The sequence below is a fragment of the Chiloscyllium plagiosum genome, unplaced genomic scaffold (assembly GCF_037043375.1).
Source record: "Chiloscyllium plagiosum isolate Xiang-an unplaced genomic scaffold, Cpla_swu_hap1 HiC_scaffold_52, whole genome shotgun sequence".
Lineage (NCBI taxonomy): Eukaryota > Metazoa > Chordata > Chondrichthyes > Orectolobiformes > Hemiscylliidae > Chiloscyllium > Chiloscyllium plagiosum.
This window is the reverse complement of record NW_028270190.1, coordinates 5,274,064-5,298,795: the sequence shown is the minus strand read 5'-3', so window position 1 is coordinate 5,298,795 and position 24,732 is coordinate 5,274,064. Positions and strand designations below refer to the sequence as shown.

Sequence of the window (24,732 nt, the reverse complement as noted above, 5' to 3'; positions counted from 1 at the left end):
TTGATCAATCTCGTGCTGGAAGATTCCAATCCACTGACGATGCCTCATGAAGGTGAATTACATTAAACTTTCAGCATTAGATGAATTGTTGGAATTTTATTGTTTGTATTATTAGTACAATTTATATTGTTCCTTCTCAGAATAAGGAAACAGCTAACTTGAAAATTACCCACTCCCTGTCTAAAGCCCAATGGTTTTGCCTATTAGGTTGTCCATCATGAACTTCTGGCTCTTTCTGGGCAGTATGGCGGTATCTATTCTGGCTGCAGCCTCAACAGGCACATTTGATTCGAAATTGGATGAAGACTGGAAAAATTGGAAATCACAACATGGGAACCAGTACACCAAGGTACAAGGAGAGTCTGTAATGTTAAGCTCACTCAGAATAGGAATGATCTGCACACAATTGGCAGAGATTGAGAATATGTAGTTGCAGTCAATGACAGGTACCTGTTGAGTGAAGTGACATTGAGAAAATATTGGTCTTGAAATTCAATGGGTATTCTCCAAGTTTCTAAATTCATTAGAGAACTGATCAAACACAAAGTGAATCAGTAGCGACTTGGTGTATCTTAATTTACTAGGATCCCGCTGCAGTCCTGTTGGATTTACTACAAAGACCACAAACTGTCTCTAGAAGATTAAGATCCATTCTTGGTGTTGAAGAGGCAATTGTAAGTGGGCAACTTGGAGACAGAGGGATGGGGAAGCCGTCTGATCATCTCAAGCGGCCCATTCAATGAAGCATCTCTTTGCCGACACTGATTTTACTATGCTGGCAGCTTAAGGCAGGTCTCTCACACAACAGGATAAGAAGGTATATACATGCACAGTAATTGCCCATGTATTGGCCTCGGTTGTTTCGCAAGGACGTGGCTTATTGAATTCCCTGCCTGCCACTGGCTTAATCTGACTTCAGACTGGGACAGGTGGTAGGAGAGAGAACGTATCCATTGTCAACGTCATTCATGAAGGTCGATTAAACCATCCTCTTGTTCAGCTATTTTATTCTTAATTCACTTTCAGCATGAATCTCACAGACTGGCAGCTCGACAGGTTTTGCTGTGGGTGCGTTATTTTGAGTGGGGTGAGGGGAACCTGATTAATAATTTTGGGTGGGAGGATGGACCCTGACAGCAAAATGTTCTTTCAGGTTTCACAAGCGGATTTTTAATGCTTCTGTATAATTTTATAAATGAAAGATGCTGCAGCCTGATTATATTAATCTCTTTATTCAGGATGAGGAGAGCTACAGGAGAATGATATGGGAGGACAATATGAGATACATCGAAAAACATAACATCGAACACTCATTGGGAAAACACACATCTAAAGTGGGAATGAACAAATTTGCAGCTCTGGTGTGTACAGGATGTATCGTCTGAGATCTGTTTGATGCTGGTCATTGTGAAATTGTGAAGAAATATAATTGTGAAGTTATATTCAGCTACAGGAGCAGCACTTGGACATTTGGTCCTCCAAGCTGACTCACTCATTCAGTACACTCAATGACTGATCTCACTTTACTCCAAATTATTGATTCCTTCCTTCTCATTCCAGGTTTCTATAACCCGTAACTCCTCTGGAAATCAAAAACATCTCTCTCAAATTTGTATATATTCAATGACTCAAGTCTCCATTTCTCTCTGCGGAAGAGAACTCTAATGACTAACAATCCCCTGATTCGATAATTTCTGCTCACTTGCACGATCAGATTCTGTACAACTAAATTGCATTAAACAACTCTGGCTGGCTTGGGCTCCCTCTATAGACGGCAGTCACACTATGGATACACCTCTATGTTGTTAAGTCTTCACAGATGCTGTCCATTATGACGTCTGGAAGCCGGAGTTGCATTCTGTACTGTGGAAGCTGCTCCCTTCGGCATCAATTTTCTTCTTGAGTCTGCTGGATCTCTGGCTCCGCCCTACCTGTCGCTGACTAAACATTATCTCACAGCAGTTAAACTAGTCTGCATTCCAATCAAATTGAAGTACATGATCCTTCTCTCTGTATTATTGCTCCTCAGGACAGTTGGTCATTTCCCCTATTCTTGGCATCTCAAAAAAATGTGACTAATGACATCAACATTACACCAGCATTCCATGAATTGAAAATACATTAATCGAATTGAATTGGATTGAGTTGAACTGAGCTGAACTGAACTGAATTGAATTGAATTGAATCGAATTGAAATTAATGTGACGTGTACTGAGGCACAGTGAAAAGATTTGTCTTGTGAACATTACAGGCAGATCACAGAGTTACGTCGCACAGATAAGTAAATAATAGCGACAATGACTACGTCAGGCCTTGGTTCTGTACTCACCTTTCCCATCAAGAAAATCATCCTCTCACCATTTGCCCTGTCAATCCCCCTCGAATCTTATTTGTTTCAGTCTGATCAGCACTCATTCTCCTCAACTTTATTGTGGAGTGGGCCCAGTCTGTCAAAATGTTTCTCTTGTGATACCCTCTTCTTCGTAGGAATAGGTTTGATAAACCAGCTTCAAATTTCCTTCCAAATATTCCTCCGTAACAAGTGAAATCAATGCTCATCACAGTGCCTTCTGTGTTTGTCCATTGGCAACAAGACTTCCCCACTTTGATACTGTCTTTGCTCTGCATTAAAGACAAATATTTGTTTTGCCTCTTTAATAACTTGCTGGACCTATGTGCACACAAATGTTAATAAGTGAACAAAGAGACAAAACTTTTTTTTTACCACAGGAAAGCCGATATATTGTGTGCACTTGCAATTTTAAAAGACATGTCATGCAGTGCCACATCAGCTGTTGCTAAACAAAATAACAGCTTATGGTTTAGTGCGTAACATATTGGCATTGGTAGACGATTTGTTCGCAAAAAAAGAAACAGAGAATGGGATGGTAGAAAGTGAAGACAGAAATAATCCTATTTTTCTTCTGGGATGGAGGGGAACAACTGCACCAAATATTGTCCAGCGAGTTAAGACTAATCAGGTTGGGACTTTACTGAATGGGGTTTATAAGAATGACAGGTGATCCCTTTGAAATTTATATGTTCTTACTTCGTTTGAAAGGGTGAGTGCACAGATGATGTTGACGCGAATGAGAGAGGCTCGGAATTGTCATCATCGAATCACAATAACAGCGTTTTGAAATCGAGGTGTGGAGGAAACCCTTCTCTCTGAGGCCTGAATGTCTTTGCAGGAAGATAGGAAAGTGAAGAAAGCGTTTTTTATGCTCCCCTTTATTTGTCATATTATTGAATACAGGTGTTGGGATGTCATGTTGCTGTTGTAGAGGACATTGGTTAGGCCACTGTTGGCATATTGCGTGCAAGTCTGGTCTCCATTCACTCGGAAAGATGTTGTGAAACTTGAAAGGTTTCAGAAAAGATTTATAAGTATTTTGGCAGGACTGAGGAATTGAGCGATAGGAAGAGGCTGAACAAGTTGAGGTTGTGTTCTCTGCAGCGTAAGAGGGTAAGGAGTGATCTTATGCAGGTTTACAAAATTACGAGGTGCATGCATAGGGTAATTTGACAAAGTATTTATTTTCCCTGGGATCGGGAATCCAGAGCTAGAGGGCATAGGTTGAGGGTGAGAGGGAAATGACATAAAAGAGACCTAAGGGGCAACGTTTTCACACAGTGGGTAGTACATGGATGGATCAAGCTTCCAGACCATGTGGTGGAGGCTGGCACAATTGCAACATTTGAAGGGCATTTGCAATGGGTATATGAATAGGAAGGGTTTGGAGTGATACGGGTTGGGTGCTGGCAGATGTGACGAGATTGGGTTGGGATATCTGGTCAGCATGGACAGGTTGGACCGAAGGGTCTGTTTCCATACTGTACATCTCTATGACACTAGGCCTCTCTGTATGCCTAATCAGAGAGAGATTCTTAAGCGGTAGGGGAATCAAGGGTTACAATGAAAATGAAGGAACGGGAACATGGGCAATTTTGGGTCAATCATAATGGAATGATGGAGCAAGGTGGAGGGGCCACTAGTCTACTCATGTTGCTATTTCCTATGTTCTTATGGATGAGGAAACAATTGTGCAAACTGAGTAAGACAGCCTGTCAACAGCATTGAGAGGAGTCCTTAGGTAAGGATAAACACCCCAGTGGGTGGTGACACCAATGAACATGCAGTACAGGTGGAGAGCCTGGAAAATGGAATGGAATCTTTGCAGATAGCAGGGTGTGAGGAGACGTAGTTCAACGTAACTGTGGGAGACAGTCGATGGTCTAGCCCTTAAATGGAATCATTAAAATCAAGAAAGGAAAGGAAGATTTTCAGAGATTCCAAGTGAAGTTGGGATAAGGGTGGAAATTCGAAGTAAAATTGATTACTATTTCTAATTCTGGGTGAGAGTCGGAAGCAACATTCAATGGATCAGAGACAGAATTTTGACAGGGGTCAGAGTAGGACTGGAACAAGGCGTGCTCCATATAGCCTGCAAAAAGGCAGTCGCAACTCGGACTTTTGCATGTACCAAGGGCCCAACTTATTACTCAGAGGATGGGACATATACAATCCCCTTTCAAACCGACATATACCCCTCCCTACCCATCAAAAAGAGATACCAGATGATTCAATACCAGTCTGCAATCTCAGTTTGATATGTAGACATCCACAGTTCCGGATGATAAGTTATGTGATGATGGATAGCATCAAATCTGGTCCTTTTCTAACCATTCCAATCCAGTATCTTCATGAAAATGAACAATCTGAGTTTCGCATCTAAATCTAATGGTCCAAGGGCCATGAGGCCAACTCAAGGCCAACGTGTTATCCGGAAATCAGGTCAGGCAAGTGATGAAATTTGTAATCCTCCTGATTGGGAAGGTTTATCTCAAACACCAATAAACCCCACCAATCTGAGGAGACTTAACCTATCCTTCCATGATGAAATTGACCTGTCAGGTTTTAATGATCAGAGACGACTATCGAACTGATTCTTGCGAAATGAAACACATGTATAAAGCTCCTGCCATTTTGGTAATTGAACAATCGAACAGAGATATTTGAGCTGCTTGAGGTTTCTCACACAGCTTTATATTGGATTCGGACGAAATGGATGGCCACTTATTTGCCTGCTGCTTATTTATTCAGTCAAAGATTAAACACGAGGAGCGAGTGCCCTCATTGCTTTCATCGCACTTCATGCTAAAGTCAGCGAATATGTAGAATGTAGCTCTCTTACGTTATTGACACTTCTCCGACATAATCACCACTAAAAGTCAATCATTTCACCAATGTGTTTGAATTTTCAGACCAATGAAGAGTTCAATAAGCTCATGAATGGACTTCTCCGAATCGAAGCTGTCAACATGACTGAAATTGAAACTGATGAAAGAGATGAAAGTAGTGAATCTGAAGAAAGTCACATTGAATTGAGAACTGCAACTGTTGACTGGCGTAGAGAAGGTGTAGTTACTCCAGTGAAAAACCAGGTAAAAATCAGAAAAAGCTCTCAAGATTATTAAGTGCAGACATTAATTTCTCAATAGGATTGGACATTATGATCAGCTTGTAGGAATTGTTAGGAAAGGCTCCGTTTCAGTAGATCATTTTTAACCTAAATTGCTTCTCCTGCTTTCTTGTTGCATTTGTTTCCTGGTGTTGGTTATGCTCAGGCAAGGGAGCATGGTATATGTATCAATGGTAATGTTCGTGCTTTTACTCATAATATCTATAGAAATTTTACTTCAAAAACAAATTCAATGGTGAGATTAAATTGTAAAATTGAAGTCTACCAGTACAATTCCGATATAATAAATATAAGTTTAAATGTACATTGGCACAACTCAACAATGGTAATGTTGCAAACTGCAATGCCAAGCTTCCTTGTGATACCATGACCAGTCTCATTCAAAGGATATTCGATCATATGCTCGACATCCCAACTTTTAAAACCACGTTCACAGTTCACTTCTGTTGGGCCTTGTACCTCTCTCAATCATTCTCTCCAACCGGACAAGGCTGATCGACAGGAAGGCAGAGCCTGCTGGTACATATATGAAGTATTGTGTACAAATGGGAGTTGTAAAAGATCGGATTATACTGTAATTCTCTAAGTGTCAGTTGCATTGTATGTTTAGGAGGGATACCACCATGAGACTCAGTGAGATTTCTCACTATCGTTGTAAAAACCATCTCGTTAACTACGTCAATGCAGCTATAACATCTCACATATCCGATTCGAGCCTAATCTCCCCACACATTATTCCCGGAACAATTCAATAGATTCCTGATTAGTACCCGATATCCTGGGAGCTGAGCCATCACAAAAAAGCTGCTGTGCACCCACATGAGCACAAGCATGGCAACCTTGCCCTGCTCAGATAGGAATGCTTTCGAACAGGCCAGAGAATGGTACAGAAAAAACAACCAACAGTGCCGTAAGAATGCGATGTGTCAGAATCTCTGTGACTACCCAACTTCCCCCTCCGACTCACTCTATCCCAGCCCCAGCACCCCCTCCTACCCAGATTCATGCTGTCACTGACGTCTTCCTCAGCTTCCAAACCAACATCGCATCGGCATTTCAACTTCACTACCTTGGAATACCTCCCGCCATGTACCAACACCAAGAACCATACAAAACTTAAATCTCTCACTCAATCCTTCCCTTTCTGTCATTCAAGGAGAAGAGGGAACACTGGAGGACAGAAACCTTTTGGATTGGTGGAGAGGTGTCTAACACTATATTCCTCAACCTGTGAGGAGTAACTCTTGTTTCTCACAAGAAAACATGATACACCCACATTCCACTAAGCGAGAAAATACCATTCTTCACTCCTTTGTTAGCACTCTGTCAGTCTCATTAATTCTTCAGTGTATCTTTGCATTGGTCCCAGAAACTTCTGTCTCTCGTGTTCTGCCGGTTCTGTCAGCATTTACTCTAGCTCCGCAGGATAAGAAGACACCTCCTCGTTCTCTGACCATGAAAGTATTGCGGCCTCAGATGAAATATCAGGAAGGCTGCGTCCAGCACACACCACCAGCTTCCTGGGAATGTGAGCTATTGAGGGTGTGGGAGCACAGTCTGGTAAGCACCTCACTGTGTCATTTGTCACAGAACTCTGAGGGCTACCAGCGACCCGGGACGGGCAGAAGTGACCCTGTGGTGTCGGCAAATATCTACATGTACCAGGGAGCAGCAGATGCAGCAGACAGGGATGTACACTTGAAAGACGACAGGGATGCAGATACACTATGGGGACCCAGATATCCCAATCAATGAATCATCTAATCTCCAAGAACAGTTTCGCAGTGGCCATGGAGAAGCAGGCCCAGCAACCCCAGCCTCTGCTGGCCATGGGCACAAAGCTGTAACCCATCGACCACTGCTCCACGGGCCTGTAGTCGAAGTACCAGTTTGTAATAACAAGTAATAGGGACAGTGCCTTGCTGGAGGAGGAAGCACACACAGGTCACACCGAAGACCCAGACTCAAGATGTCATAGAAGTGGCTGAGCCTCCACCTGCAAACTGCTGCCCAGTTCTGCTCAGCATTGTCAGAGCTCCCTCACCCCCGCCAGACAGAAATGCTGCGAGGCTGACTGAACAAACCACTGCAGGGCTAACAGGCAGCAACAAGGAGTCCGATCCTTCCTGCCCAACCCAGTAACTGATATTCATTAAATCTGAAACAATGAAGGAAAGGGAGGTTTAGTGGCAAGCGTGACAAACCTCGTACGTTATTTGATCCTTTTCGATAAATGGTATCAGCTTGACCTTCCACTTGGCTGTTTCTCTCTCGGTGGAGAGAAGGCTTAATATAACTGCAGCACCATGATGCCTAACGACATGGTCACACAGGATCAATGTGTGTACTGAGAGCCTGATGTCATATGTGGAAGGAAGAGGAACAAGGTTTGCCGAGGTAAGGCTGTGCTGCAAATACCGTCATACCTCATCCAACAAATTTATGGAATCCCTTCCCTTCCAAGATTCATTTTATTCACCATTGCATATAGTGTTATCACCCATTCTCGCGCACAACTGCAATCTCCCAGACCTCTCAACGCACAGCCCTCAGAGGTGAAGAATTGCAAAATCTTCTTCCTGTGACAACAGTTCCCAATCCCTGAACTGGTCACTTTGTAGCCAAAGGACTGTTGAAACCAAGTCTCTGGATTGCAGACGCAAAGACAACTCCCCACCGCAACCCCTCCCCCCCACCCCCACCCCGCCCCGCACCAGACTATGGTCGATCCCTGGACTGTGGACCAGCAAATGCCAGATGCCAAAGTTCATGGGCAAGGTCCATACAACAAGAGCCTGTGCATCTTGCCCTGAGATGCTATTTGGTCTGATCGAACACCATGGTCGTTTGTAACCAATCGGAGACAGCGTTCATCCTGTCCCTCTCTGAGAGCCATGCCATGTTCCCTTGATAGCCAATGCATTTCGTGAATTTGTCAAGAGAGTAAATTGAATAATGCGACAAGTTTTGCGATTAAGAAGACTTTTCACAATCAAATAATCCTCTTTCATGTCAATGCTTCAAGTTATTGGTCACTGCTGTAGAAATCAGAACGGTCCTCCTGGGAATTACCATAAGGACGCTGCTTAGCCCAAACACTGTCCCTGCCAGGCACTCAGCTCCAGTGTGGACCAGCTAGCGGAAAATTCTCCGACATCTTCAAACTCTCTCTTCTACAAGCTAATATCCCAACCTGCTTCAAGAAGACCACCATCATCTTCGTAAGTAAGGAAACAAATCTCATGCATTGTTCCTTAATGAGGACCGACCAGTGGCCTGAGCACAATAATCATGAAGGGCTTCGAGAAGCTGGTGAGGGTCCACATCAACTCCATTCTCCAAGACTGCCTCGGTCACTTAAAATTTGCCTTTTAAAGTAACAGGTCCACAGTGGGTGAAATATCTCTCGCCTGCATCCCTGGAACTTCTGGACAAGGACACTTTTGTCGGATTCCTGCTCATTGACTACCCCTCTGCCTTCAACACTCTTATCCTCTCTATATTGAACTCAAAACCCCGGGAAATTTGACATGATTTTATCCTCTGCAACTGGATCCGCAGCTGTCTGTCCCACAGATACCAATCATTGAAGATAGGCAACTGCACCTTCTCCCGAATAACCTTCACCACTTGCGTCCCCCAAATAATGAGTGCTCAACCAATTACTGTACTCCCTTTACACCCACGAATTCCGAACGAACACCATCTAAACGTTCACTGACGACAGCACTGTCACAGGAGGGAAATTTGACAACGATGAATGAAAAGACAGAAGGGAGATAGAGAGATCATTGACGTGGTGCAATGAGAATACCTTCTCTCTCTCTCTCTCTCAATTTTGGTAAAATTAAATAGCACATAATTGACTTCAGAAGGAAAGGAGAACAACACGCTTCCATCTACATCAATGGGAATGAGGTTGAGAGAATGGAAAATGTCAAATTTCCTAGACTGACCATAATGGACAATATACAACAACGCCTCTTCTTCCTCAGAGAGCTCAGGAATTTTGGCATGTGCACAAGGACCCTCACTAACTTCGACAGTTGCACCTTTGAGCGCATACTGTCTGGGTCCAGAAAGCCATGTATGGCAACTGCGAAGCTCAGGATCATAACAAACTACTAAATGTTGTGTGCGCAGCCCAGGCCATTATGGAATCGAATTCTCTATTAATGAACTCCACTTACACATCTCGCTGCCACGAAACGGCAGGCAACATCACCAAGGACCTACCTCACCCCGGTAATCTACTCCTTACATGCATTCCGTCAGGTCGAAGACACTGAAGCTTGAACACATCCACCAGCAGGTGCAGGAACAGCTTTTCCCCAGCTGTTATTAGACGGTTATGAGACTCTCTTGTTCAAATCATACTGATCTTGCTGACATTGAATTTGCCTTGTGCCCACTCTCTGCAATGTAACATTTTTCCAAGCCTTTTTTGATCTCTTCATCCTCGTATACTATCATGTGCCTATATTGCTCATAAACAAAGGGTTTCACTGTTGTTCGCGACACGTGACAATACATAAATCAAATCAAATCCGAACCTAGGCACACCGATATTCACAGATTCTGTGTAATTCTGAGAAAGTTCAACAAACATTTAGACTAAGAACATTAGTGTGAGACTGTGTTCCATATGAATGTAGATGCAAACTGGATATCGTTTTTAGATCAATATGATTTAATGTGGTTATATTTCTGTCAACACTAGGGTCAATGTCATTCTGACTGGGCTTTCAGTGCAACTGGTGCCATAGAAGGACAGTGGGCAAAAAGGCATGGAAAACTGGTTTCTCTCAGTGAACAGAATCTGATTGATTGTATTCTAGGACCTATTGGATGCTCTGTTTTAACCGTATTGAGCGCCTTTGATCTCGTGATTGAACTTCAAGGCATCAACTCTGCTGAAACTTACCCTTACATAGGAAAGGTAAATCCCCAAGACTTCTAGTAAGATTGTGGTGGAGTCGGGATTCATTCTCATTTCGTTTTATTTTATTTCTTCTCTCCTGTCTGCGTTCGCTTGTAAGTTTTCTTGGAGTTTATTTTAATTACCTCTTGGTGAAGAGCAGCGAAACCTGTGAGTGTGTCGAGCAGCATGGACTCACAACGGAGATAGCCGAGAGAGTTTGGGTTCCTGATGTGTCCTGTCCTGACGCTAATTCATGGCTGCTCAGGCGGTGATGAGTCTCGGTCCCTGGCAGTGCCCATATCCAGTACAGTTTCGTGCAGGCAGCAAATGAGCTCTGTTTTTGTTCATGGCAATATCTGTATCTATCATAGGTTCACAAAATTAGCTGTGCAGGTGAGTCTGGGATTTTGGCAGCATGAGCATCCAGCACAGATTCATGGAGGTAGGGTGCCAGTGGGTCAGTTTTCTGTCAGTGTCTGTATCCAGCAGAGGTTCATGGAGGCAAAGCGGAGTTTTGTTTCCGATCAGTATCTGTATCCAGCTCAGATTCATGGAGGCAGAAAAGGTGAGTTTGGTTTACTGTCATTACTGCATCCATCATAGATTAATTGAGGCAGAACGAAGATTAGTTTGGGTTCTGTCAGTATCGCTATCCAGCGCAGATTCATGTAGAGAGGGGAAAGGTTTTTTCGGGTTCCTGTCATGATCTGTATCAAGCACAGATTCATGGAGATTGGGAGAAGGTGAGTTTGGGTTCCTGTCAGTGCAGGTCGCCATCACAGATTCATGGAGACAGCAATGGAGCTTAGGCCAGTACAAGATCCGGCAGCAACTGCAGTCACTGCATTAGTAAGCGATATCTAAAGCAGCCTCGTGGTAACAACAGAATCGTATTTGGACCAATGTCATGCCCAGCAGCATCAGTGGCATCTACTTTTCTGAGGTCCATCAAGGCCTCTTTGTGACTAAGGCATTAGCGGAGTCAAGATGCTGCCAAAGATTGGGCGACTTTCATTCCGACGGTGATAGAGAGGGGACACATGCCTGACCAGCATGTCCATGATGGAGCACTTAGCAAGGACTATCTAATCTTTCAGCACTCCCAGTCATCTCAACCTTATCTTGGAATGCTCTCCTACATCTTGACACAACACCTCGTACCCTCAGCCAATCTGTCTGAGGAGTTAAGAGTACTTCCATTTCTGTGAATTAATGCTCACCATTCCCACAGTTCAAAGATGTGGAGGTAAGGGGATTGTCTATGTTAAGCTAACCATAGTGCGCAGGGAATTATAGGTTATGTGTGTAAGCCATGGGAGACGCAGGGTTACAGGGATAAGGTAGCGCCGAATGGGCAATTTCTACACTCTGGGGATTCTCTGATACTGTGAGTTAGCATGTGGATGTGACGTTCAGCTGAATCAACGGAACATTCAGCATGTTCTGTCCTTCAGACGGGTACGTACACCATCCACTATACCAGTTAACGTACTAACACAGCGAAGGACAGATCTGAATAAAGGTAATTATTTTAGTCTGTCTGCTTCTCCCATTTGCCCCATCGGGCTGGTCAGTCACTCTAATATAAGCTGCAATTTTACATGAAAAGGAACAACATATGTTTGGAGTATGAGCTATAAGAAGTTATAAACGTTTGATGAGAAATCTTCGAATTATGTGCTCAGGTCGCTGGTACGTCTGTGTGTAAATATGGTCCTTTGTTAACAAAGGTGTTTACTCTTTAGGAATATCATTTACCGTGCAACGTGCTGGGTTGACATTTGGCATATTGTGTGTAATTAAGAAACTTAGCTTGAATCTTTACTCAGGAGACGTTTTTGCGTAAGTTGCTTTACGGTTGATGTTGTTCCTCCAGAAGCTGTTGTTGTCTTTCTACACGTCACAATTGCCCGAGTATTGGATATGATTGGGATCAGCCTCTTGCTTGCAAATCCCAGTTCTTTGTCTCAGTGTCACACAGTTTCAGCTTGTTCTTCAGTTCATTCTTCAAGTCCTTACCCCAGCTCTACCACACTCTCATGTCTGGACTCATTGTGGATGACTTGTGCGTTATCATCCAGGACAGCTGTTGCTTTTGTTTTGGTTTGTGACAACACTGTTTAATTGTTCCTGTGGTAATCTGAGGCCACGCAGAGTTTAGGTTCATTGTCTGCCCATCCATTCTGCTCTCCAAAATCCAGCGTTTCATTGGCCAAATAAACAACTGAATGAAAGAAACACTCTCTTCATATGACAGGCGTACGTGATCTGGTGACTGGGCATCGCTCTAAACTAAACCTATTCTCTGGCTATGTTTTATGGAGGTGATGGCCTCTCACTCACTGGCTGGTGAGTCAACATTAACAGAGTCTCCTCTTTTCATGAAGCCCTAGTGTACGTATTGTCACTCGGGGACTGATCTGGACAAGAGAAGGGCTTTGCTCAAATGACAGCGCCAAGGAGTGGTCATTACCAGCCAGAGGCCAGTGGCCCTGCTTAACAGGAAGGCAGTAACATTTAGTGCAACAACAACCTGAAGGCTGTTATTGATCTTGGGTAACCGACCAACAGTAAGTGATTGAGTGAGAGGAGGGGAGGTGACGATCACAACACAGCTTTGTGTAGGGGTGTGTTTGGCTGGGCTGGGGTGTGGTGCAGTAAGGTCACATATCAGCAGGTGTCCCCTTCCTCAACTGTTACTTGATATTTCCCGACCCCTAAATCTACAAGCAATGCTGAACACATTTGCATGTCGTTGTCCTCTCATGTTGAGCACCTCACTCACCCCTGAATGAATTATATTGGCATTGGGATCAGAACTGCTCAGAATTATAAATTGCTAATTTGGCAGCCTCAATTTGGACTCCAGCACGAATACTCGGTTTGTGATTCATTACACCTTTAGTCCCTAATTTACACTCCACAGTTGGGGAAACAACATGATCTCAAGAGTTAAAGTGAGAATGACACCCCTTTCCATCAAGGTCTGACGTGACATCAAGGAGGCCAAGAAAATATGGAGTGAATGGGAATTGGAAGAAAAAGTTCCTTCAGTTGTAATTATATCGAACACACTGGAAGGTGTTTGCAGTTACTTGATGTCTTTCTGCTCAGGACATGTCGATCGGCGTTCCTCAGTGTAGCCTTCTTGGTACAGCCATCTTCAGCTGCTTCGTCACTGGCCTTCTATCCAAAAGGTACGCAGAGGGAATATCTACACGATTGTCAGCACTATTTGAATTTATCACATTTTGAAGAAATCTGTGTCCAATGCGGCAAAGTGTGGACAAATCTCCACTTGCGAAGATAAATGACAAATAACATTCTCACCAGACAAGTGCCAGACAATGACATAATCCCACATGGGAGAGAATTTAACCATGACTGAATCGCACACTATCAACATCTCTGAAGCCTTTCCATCAACGAAACAAAAGGCAAGGATATGGTGAAATACTTCCACTTCCCTGGATGACTGCAGCTCCAACAACAAAGAAAGAAACAGTTATTTTATTGGTTGTCTGCTCTAGACAGTGGACAGATTGGACAGTACATCTTGGAAACGTGCAGATATAACAGAATTGCTGATAAGGGTGATTTGAAATTCCCCAATATTAATTGGAACATCCATAGTGCAGATTATCTGGATGGAGATGATTTTGTTAGGTGTTTCCAGGAAGTATTCCTGACGCAATAAGTAGATATGCCGACTGGGGGAGGCCATATTGGATTTGGTGCGAGGCAATTCACCAGGCCAGGTGTCAGATGTCTCGGTGGCAGAGCATTTTGGTGACAGGGAGCATAAATGCCTCAAATTTGCGGTCGGCATGGGGAGGAATAGAAACTGACTGTATGAGAGTGAATTTAATCTGGGGATGGGATGTTTTACTGCTCTTAGACAGGACCTGTGGAGTTTAAATTAGGAATAATTGCTTTACCGAAATGCACAACAGAAATGTGGAGCATTGTTTTGCTGTGTTGAATAACTTTTCCCAATGAGACCGGTGTGGAATTGTAAAGGAAAGGAGCCCTGAATGACAAGAGCAGAAGAGCGGGATCTGGCGCAAATTTTGAAGATTACAGGGTCGGAAGGAACAAACTCAAAAATGGACTGAGGAAAGCTGGTTGGGGGCATTAAAAAGCCTAGGCGGAAAGGAGTTGGAAAAATCCAAATGTTTTTCACACGTATATTAGGAATAAGAGAATGATCTGAGAGAGCGTAATCTAGATCCAAGCCAGTGGAGGGAACTGAAGCACTGAGCGTGGCGAGATAGAGAAGGAGCAAAATGAGTTTTTTGCTATTGTACTCATGAGAGAGAGGGATCTTGATGTTAGAGAGAATACTGGGGAAGAGCTTAATAGGCTTGAGCAGATTGATGTTAAGAATGTGGATATGGTGGAAATTCTGGAAAGCATGAGTATCATTCAATCTCGAGGGCCGGATTAGATGTATCCACATTTCCTACAAGAAGTGAGGAATGAGATTGCTGCACCTCTGGCAATAATCTTTGAATCCAACCTCTCCATAGTAGTTCTTCATGTTTGGAGGGAGGCATTTAGTGTACTTCTCTTCAGGGAAGTCAATAGAGAAAAAACCTGGAAATTATTGTCTCGGTAGGTTGACGTCTGTGGTCAGCTAGGTACTGAATAATGTTCACAGATATAGGGTTTTGGATTGTTTGGAGAAAGATTTTTGATTAATGATTGTTGTTTTTTTATAAATGGCTTGGATAAAGAAGTGGAAGGTAACCAGAGACGTTTATCCAGGCAGAAGGCTGTCAGGAGAGGTCATACGTTTGTGTTCCCTGGATAAAGTAAAGGGAAGATATCAGAGGTAGGTTATTTCCGCAAAGAGTTTTTGATGCGTGGACTGCACTGCTAGCTTTGGTAGTAAAGGTAGAGACATTAATAACATTTAAGCGACTGCTGGTCAAGCACATGCACGGCAGCAATTTCAGAGGTATGTATTTAGGTTGATCTTAGATTAAGATAAATGTTTGGCACAACATTGGGGTCCGAAGGGCCTGCACTGTGCTGCACAGTTCAGTGTTCTATGTTTTGACACTGAGTAGATTTGACACCATCCAGGACATTCACTCCATTTGTCTGGCATCAAATCCACAAATATTAATTCCCTCCAATATCATCACAAAGTGATAGCAGTATATACAATCCACGAGCTACAGCTGTGAAGTTGACCAATGGACTGTAGACAGAAACTTCCAAACCGAAGACCACTTCTGCCAAGGACGTAGTAGATACAGTTAACACCATTCCCTGCAACATCCCCTCAAATCACTCACCATTCCTGCTCAGAAATTTATTGACATTCCATCACCGACTTTGGGTCAAAAGCCTTGAACTCCCTCTCGGACAGAATAGTACCGATTAAAATTTCTGCAAATGTTCTGGAAGGCAGCTCATCACACCTTCTCCAAGCCAAGTTTGAATGAACGCTGACACAGAATGCCACAACTACATTTTAATCCATTTTGGAATTAAATCTCGGTGTATGCGGCAATTCCTCCTGCTACACACACCCACCCATTTCGATATCACTCCCAGTATCAATCTCACCCAAGAGCAGGCATCATGTTCTGCCCTGTGTCCTGAAACTGACGTAACTGCAACATTGGTGAGAAGTAATTGAAAATTATTGACCAGAATCTTCACTCCATCAGAGAGTAGCAAAGTCACCACATTTATAATTTTACAAGGGCATCAAGACCATACTTTAGACAATCAATATACTCCATCATTTCCAACATGCAAGAATATCCAGAGAAGCTGAGGGCTGCAGGTGTATAATTCCTTGGAAGTAGAGCCGAGGATAGATAGGATGGTAAAGGAGGCATTTGGCACAGTTACCTTTTTTGTTCAAAACATTGGTACAGGTATTGGGACGTCATATTGCAGCTGTACAGGACATTGGCGAGGCCACTTTTGTAAAACTGTACACACGTGTGGTTGCTCTGTTAAAGGGAGGATGTTGTTAACTTTCACAGGGTGCGGAAAATATTGACAAGGATGTTGCTGGGATTGGGTTTCAGTTATCGAGAGAGACTGAATAGTCTGGGGCTTTTCTCCAATCGGAGGAACAGAGGCTGAGGGGTGACATTATCAAGGTTTATAAAATCATGACATACATGAATCGTGTGAAGAACAGAATGTTTTAGCCATGGGATCGGAGTCCAAACCTAGAGAGCAGAGCCTTAAGATGAAAGGTGAACTATTTGAATAGGTAATGGGACTAATACTTATTAGTTGTAATCCAATGACTCTAATGATGTAATTATTGACGGTTTGGGAAACGTTTATCTGCATGTGAAGAATTTAATGCACTACTGTATGATCACAAGTTTCAGATGAGTCGACCGAAAACTGTGAAGAGGCTCAACTCTTTCTAATGTCGTTTCGCTATGAGCTAACTAGGTGGTGAGCCGGATTGGGATATTGAGTTGTCAAGGCAAAGTACATTTTTTTTTATTTTCTCACGTTTCAAGTCATTTGTAATACCATTGCCTGGTCTCAGTGTAGAATCTTTCGAATACATTGAGCAGTAAATATTACGTTTGACTCAAGAAAACCCTAAAAATGATCTGAGTTGTAACTGTCTCGCGCCGAGGATCACGTATGTATGGAATGACCTGCCTGAAGAAGTGGCGGAGGCTGGTACAATTACAAAATTAAAAAGGTACGGAGATGGGTATATGGATTGGAAGTGTTCAGGGCCAAGTGGTCGCAAATGGGACTACAATACGTCAGGATATGTGACCGGCGTGGACGAGTTAGAATAAACGGTTTGTTTTCGTGCTAAGTCGCGCAAAATGTGCCTTTTTCTAAACAAATAGTGAACAAATATCGCACAGGTTTGGGAAAATAAATTGGCAGCCAAAGTCGGAATGCAGAAAAGTGTCAAGCAAAGAAAAAATAGTTTTGTTATGATCTTAAAGAGTATTCATTTTGAATATTTTATTTAAAATATAGCATGGAGGCTACTGCAAATTTCAGCCAGATAAAATTGCTGCTAAAATCACTGACTACAAATGGGTTTCGGGAGGCGAGGCAGCATTGGAACAAGCAGTGAGAGAGATAGGACCGATGTCTGTTGTGATTAATGCAAGTCTGAAATCCTTTCAACATTATAAAGGAGGTAAGTCGCAGAGCACTGGATGATGTATTTGAATCAGATTATCGACTGTTCAAGAAAAGGTATTAGAAATCATACATCTGCAGACACATTTACTGTCACTATTTTGGTATTAATATTACTGCAAAGTTCACCATGGACCATGACCCTTACCCTTGTTCCTGCCTACACTCCCCCCGTGTTACATGCCGTCCAGCTCTGTCAGATGTCATCGAGTTAAAGCTAGACCATGCTACAAGTTGAGCTCATGAATGGTAATGAGAAATGGACCTGCTCCCATTCAAAGTAATGCAAATAGCTCAAAACGTTGTGCTATAGCTAAGAGAACTGATAGTGAGGTGTAACTGTCCTGATGTGCTGCTGACTGTCTGCACAAGTCAGCGTTTTATTAATTGTAAACTGAAGACGCCACACTCACCGAATCTGGATTAAGAGGAAGGGCGAGACCTTCGACTTGAAATCTCTTGGCGTCCTGCTGAGAGTCCTTCACTCTCTGTTCCACCTCTTCTCTCAGCAGCTGTTTCTATTCTGTTCTTGATCTCCTCTCGTGTGGCAACTCGAGATGACTTGCAAAGACGGTGGTCTGCACACAGAGGTGGAAGCCTGCACAGATTCCTTGTGATAATGAAACAGGTCGTCTCCATGTGCAGGACCATTCCCTATTGACTTCATCAACATTTCAAATCATAAAGCACTTCTACTGTACAACCCACAATTGGAGACAAACTGGAAAATACTGAATGCAGAGTGGAGCTCCTTCATCACTCCAGGTGTAGGAATTTGTAAGTTAACAGAATGTGTTAACACACATGGCAGAAACCCGATGTTTCACACGGTCAGATACCATGGTCAGTGTGTTCTGCAAATGTCTGGTAAATTATTTCTACATCGAAAGTAATCTCAGCAAGATACTATATCAATCATCGATATAAAAACAACAGCAAAAATTATAAAAAATGGAAGATTGTAATCAAGGTCGGACCTTCAATTGGAAAACAGAGAGTCTGTGATTGGGTGGAAAAAGGAAATTAAATAAGAAAAGGGATGGTGGTCCAGTGCCAGCAGGAATGGAATGGAGACAATTAAAGAAAGTAAATAAATGTATGCAGTAAGTTTCAGGGCCTGAGGGAGTGTTATTTTAAAAAAAAAGACCTCAGGGCCCGCGTGCATAGTTCCATGATTTTGGAGTCACACGGAGACAGGGTAGTGAAAGCAGCATTCGTCAGTGCATTGAGTATATGCTTTGGGATGTCATGTTCCAGTTGCACAGAACATTGGTAAGGCCAGTTTTAGAAATTTATGTTAAAGTCTGAACTTTCTGCGATAAGATAGATTTTGTTAAATTTTAAAGGATCCAGAAAATATTTACAAGGACTTAGCAAGGGTTGAAGTATTTGAGGGTTTGAGTGACGCTGAATTGAGTCCAGCTTAGAGTTTTGCTGGAGAAGCACAGCAGGTCAGGCAGCATTTGAAGAGGACGAAAATCAAGTTTCGGGCAAAGGTCCTTCCTGATGAAGTCGATTTTCCTGCTCCTCAGATGCTGCCTGACCTGCTGTGCATTTCCAGCATAAGTCTAATCTGGACTCTGACCTCCAGCATCTGCAGTCCTCATTTTCGCTTGAGGCTGAGAAGGCTGCAGCCTTGTTGGCTGGTACGACAGAGACTGAAGGGTGAGCTTGTGGAGGTTCATAAACAATAATGGGTATGGGACGAATAAAGAGGAGAGTCCAAAACTAGAGACCATACGTTTAAGGTGAGAAGGGAAAGATTTAAAAGTTATCTGAGGAGCAATGTTTTCACACAGAACATGGTACGTGTCTGGAATGAAATACCAGAGGAAGTGGTGGAGAGTGATACAAATACAACATTAGAAAAGGCATCTGGATGGGTACATGAACAGGAATGGTTTACAGGGATATTGGCCAAGTGCTGGAAAATAGGACTAGATTGGTTGAGGATATGTGCTCAGCATGCGCGATTTCGATCGAAGGATCGAAGCATTTCTCCGCTATAAACTCTATGACTCTGAAGGATGTGCCGAGAGGAAGTGAGAATGGCAGAGGCGATGTCATTGGGAATCATTGATTAAAGTCAACAGATGTAATGGTGCGGAGTGAGGACGATCAATTTGAAGACAATTAGTAAAAACAGACATGTCAGTGTTCATTAATCAAAGCTAAATTAACACGAATTAAATATTTCACAGATAAACCATTTAATATGTGTCTCCTTACAGGAGTTTACTATGATGAAAATTGCAATGGATATGTAACCGATGAAATGCTGGTGGTTGGTTTTGGAATTGAGGATGGAATGAACTATTGGCTGGTTAAAAACAGGTCCGTACTCTATGAAATAATAAACACCTGATCATAGACGGAGAAGGGACAGTGATATGGAATGAATTTCCTGTCTCTGTGCTGCAAACTGTGTATCTGTTCAGCGAGCACGTAACACTGTGTTTATCTGGAAGCGAATGCTTAATGGTTGTGCTGTCTGAGATGATATCTAAAAAAACGTCTGAGGCAGGTATCCCATCACCAAGTAACGCTGCACTTACAAGTGTACGGTTCTTGACTGAAGGATTGTTTCATACAGAGGCAGGCATCAGAGTGTCATTATCCCTGAATCACAACCATTTTTTAAACTTACCAGTACAAATTACAAACATACGGTTAAAATTAACAGCTATACACAACAAAAGACAATTTACTGGGGAAATGGGCGGCAAAGTCAGATCCCAAACCCAACTGTACATCCTGTTCACGGGGAAACAAGGACAAAGCTCGAATCACTTGTCACTGGAGCACTGACGGGATCAGATTAACAGCCCCAATTCTTGAACGTTGAACATAGACGTTTACAGTCCAACACATGCCTTTTAACACTCGATGTTGGGCCGACCTGTGGAACCAATCTGAAGCCCATGTAACAGACACTATTCCATTCTCGTCCATATGCCTGACCAATGACCATTTAAATACTCTGAAATGTGGCAATACCTCTACTGTTGCAGGAAGAGTTCCAAGCCCTTACAACAATCTGCGGAAAGAAACTACCACTCACATCTGTCCAATATCTATGACTGTTGATTTTAAAGCCCTCCTGCCAGCCATCGCCATTCAAGGAAAAAAGCCACTCACTATCCAACCTATCAAATATTTTAATTAACTTATGTGTCTCAATTAATTCACCTCTCAAAAGTTTTCCTAACGAAAACAGCCTTAACTCGCTCAGCTTTTCCTTTTACTATCTCCCTCCATAATTCGCGATTTCCTAGTAAATCTCATCTGAACCCGTTCCAAAGCATGCACATTCTTCCTGTAATATGGTGACCAGAACTGTGCACATTACCCAGAGTGTGTTTGCAACAGAGTTTAGTCCGGCTTGAAGCATGATCTCCTATTTCCGAAACTGAATCCCCCTATCAATCAAAGCTAACACACCATATGCCATCTCAATAACCCTATCAACCTGGGAGGCAACATTCAAACATCGATGTACCTCGACACCGAGATCTCTGTGCTCATCTGCACAAGCACGAATCTGACTATACGCCCATTACATTGGATTCCTTCCAAACTGAATCACCTCACACTTTTCCGTGTCAAACTGCATTCGCCAACTTTCGTCACAGCTCTTCAGCTTATCTACTTATCTCTGCAATCCATACATCCTTACTAACTGTCCACAATTCTAACGAACTTAATGTCATCCGCATATTAATCCACCATCCTTCTGTGCTCTCATTCAGTTCATTTATATAAAAATCGACTAAAAAAAGTGGATCCAAAACTGATCCATGTAGTACTTCATTAGTAACTGAACTCTAGAATGAATATTTTCCATCAACTACCACCGTCTGTCTCCTTTCAGCGATTTATTCTATGAGGCGTCGCTGGCTTCCGTTCTTACAATCGCAGCAGTCAGGCTTGGAAGAAGCAGTCACATCTTCAGGGCGAGATTGGATACAAAATGTTTGATTAAATAAGTCCTGTGGTTCGGGTGAATATACACACACAGAGACACACACACACAGACACAGACGCACACACACTGACACATACACACATTTCTACATGATTTCCCAGAGGAAAAAGTATGTGGGTGGCTTATAAAAGCATAGACATTGTTGTTTAATAAGGTAGATAGTATTACAGTGTAATGCGTGCTGGAATAGTTTGGTAAAGCTGGAAATGCGATTGGGGCAGGGTAACCGTGAATGGAACAAATTTTGAGGCCGACGTATCCTTGCAGTTCAGGAGACACTGGGTAACCTGTGCCCAAATCAACTCATGCTCTGCACAGACTATATCCTGTAGCAGGCAATCTCAGAACGATGATGGTAAAAAAAAAACTCTGAGAAAATCTCCTCCTCCATACAGCAAGAAGGAAATCTCCAGGAGGCCATCTATAAAGCTCTCACTCGTCCCTATTTACTTTCCCCTTCATATCTACTCCAGCTGCAGACCTATCCCTGATAAGGATCTCACCTCATGCCATTTTAAATTGTGTAGTGAGTCCATACGTACTGTACAGATCAGCAATTGATGTAAAAGAAAACCATTGACTCTTTCCAGCCTGATGCAACTTATTCTTTACAACTCATTATCTAGCTCAGTAATTCCAGCATTCAGTCCCTAAAATAATTCTAATTGTATACCAGAGTTAAAACAGATGCTTCTCCAAACATGTCTCTTTTATTAGCGTTTTGATTCGAACACCAATGGATTTTCTTATTTTCCAGCTGGGGAACAGACTGGGGTGAAGACGGGTACATCAAAATTGCTAAGGATAGAGGGAATCACTGTGAAATTGCCAGTTTTGTGCTGTACCCTGTCGTGTAACGAGCCAACTGATAAGACAGAGCTTCATCAATCCCAGCTGAATAATAAACCGGATCGTTTCTGTTAATGCTGACTCATTCAAAGACATTGCTTTAATTGTCTGCTGCAAATTTAAAAAGTGAAATAATAACGATTTTTGCACATTTCTATCGCTTCATATAAAACCAATGGCATTGTCTGATTGATACATATAGCCACTGTAAATGACAGAATGAATACATTCTCCAGCTTGTAGAAGACAATAATCTGCATGTACTGCTGATGTCCAACAATAAAGTAAAGGCTGCCAGCAATCATTTTCAGAGCTTGTTTGTTCCAAAGGAACGTATTTGTCTTTGTGTCGAATTAATTGTCTTGTCTGCTATGAAATATATTGTCAAACCACGTTGTAGACAAATGCACAGAAAATTTGAAGAGTCTATATTTTTTGACACCAGCACAGCTACTGAATAAATACAATGGGGTTGTTGAGGACAATAAGGCTTAATTGAACAGAGTCTAAGCAGAAAAACTTCCGGAAACAGGTTAAGCTGGCCAGACTGTAGACTGGGAGTGTCCCGATGAGATTCAGTTCAGACAAATGCGAATATGTAATTTCATCTATTGATTGGTACTGAACAGAAAAACTGGTAAACGGAGTATTTTAAGTATGGCAAAGCAATGCTGGTGGAGAACCGTCAATGACAAAAAGAGGTCACACACAGATCTGTGAAATAGACGAATTCTAGTTTATTTCTGACGATATCATGGGCAGGAGAAATTGCTTGGAATGGTACAGCATGGACACACTGCACAGATAATTCCAGGTTTCTCTATCCCGTGTTGTAGATACAAATAGTGTGCATAGTGTTACATCCGTGTTCCAGTCGAGCATTGTTAATTCCAAGACAATATGAATTAAATTGTATTGAATGGAAAAATGAATGTAATTGTAACAGGGGTGTCCGTTCCTCGTCTAGTGCAGGTGCCCATCTCCAGTATCCTCGTTTCAATGCTTATGCAGGTTGGTGTGCAGTCTTCAGTCGAATCAGGTGTCACTCAGTCTAGGTCGGCTTTGTGTGGTTCAGTACTTGAGGAGACTGGGGATGTCCTTGCATCACTTCGATAGAGATGATGCTATTGTGAGCGAGGAATATAGTTGTCAGATCATCTAAGGAGTGTATTCATTGAATCTGGAAGCTGTTTAGAAAATGGCTTGTTTTGCTGTTTTGTTACTTAGCTGATTGTGGTCAAGTTGAGGCATTTTGCGTATGTTGTGTTTAGTTGATAACCGACATGGCTTCTGCAAACAAGTAGTGGGCAGGCAGAGTAGTTTTTTTTTTCTCTGACAATTCCTCCTTTTTTTGTTTTTGTCTGATAACTGGGTTTGAGGCGAAGGATGTGCGTCACAAGAACCAGGGGGTTATCTGATGCGGTCGGTCCAGCATCAGTTGGGTGGTATTTGGAGTCCCAGTCCAAAGCTACCTATTCCGTGTCGGTTGCAAAGTTATTGTTCGAGTGGGCCTTCATTGATGCATGGTAAGGGGACGGGGGTAGCACCTTGAAGCACAAACGCTGGCGATTTAAACACATTTTAATAGCCATGCAAGAAGTGCAACATCGACGATGATAGTCATGACGAATATGAATCCCTGTAGCAAGGCTGTGCCTCAGGAAAACTGCCACAGTTGTTGCCCAGTTCCATAGGTCCCATTTTGGTTTTTAGTTGAGCAGTACTGCGGTAGCACATTGGATATGCCAGGCTGGGTTACTGATGTCCTCACTGGTGTTAGGTATGTAAGTGCAGCAATCGGAAACGATGAGGGTGCATGCGCCCACTTTCTCGAACAGCAGATAATCCTGGATCATCCAGTTTTGCAGGGTCACATTGGGGATGCCAACAGTTTTGGCATTCAGCTGGTCGTTGGTTACCTCCTCCAAGGTGGAGGCCAGCTGATGAGTTTTTATTTAGAACGAGTGGTTGCATATTTGGGTGAAAGGATAGAGAGAACCAGGTCAAGATTGGTGAGACTTCGCTTCCTGTGATATGGTGGCGTCGTAGAGGGACAGACTGGAAATGATATGCAAATGGCACTGCACCACATATGCAACATAACAGCTCCTGGGTCAGGATAATGATGGGTAGGCTTTGTGGCCAAAAATAGTGTAGGTACCATTATGGATTCTCAAGTGGTCGGTCTGGAAGTCTCTCTCGGTTTTCGTGCAGGTGGTGTTTTGGCTAGTAATATTGATCAATAAACTGTCTTCTGCTGCGGACCAACTTGCTGCGGGGTGAGGAGCAACGAGTTCGTGCACTGGCGCCAGCCGGCATTCCATCTGATTGGATGGCTG

General features: G+C 42.8%; 1 protein-coding gene across 1 annotated transcript; it reads left to right on the top strand.

Annotated features, from left to right (window-relative positions):
- Positions 1-208: 208 nt before the first annotated feature.
- Positions 209-22,694, top strand: LOC122547446 (procathepsin L-like). Its single transcript, XM_087985420.1, has 7 exons — positions 209-349; positions 1,239-1,361; positions 5,266-5,445; positions 10,204-10,422; positions 17,392-17,557; positions 19,791-19,893; positions 22,302-22,694. Exons 1-7 carry the CDS (start codon positions 218-220, stop codon positions 22,399-22,401), a joined length of 1,023 nt encoding a protein of 340 aa, XP_087841546.1. The 5' UTR covers positions 209-217; the 3' UTR covers positions 22,402-22,694.
- Positions 22,695-24,732: the final 2,038 nt, after the last annotated feature.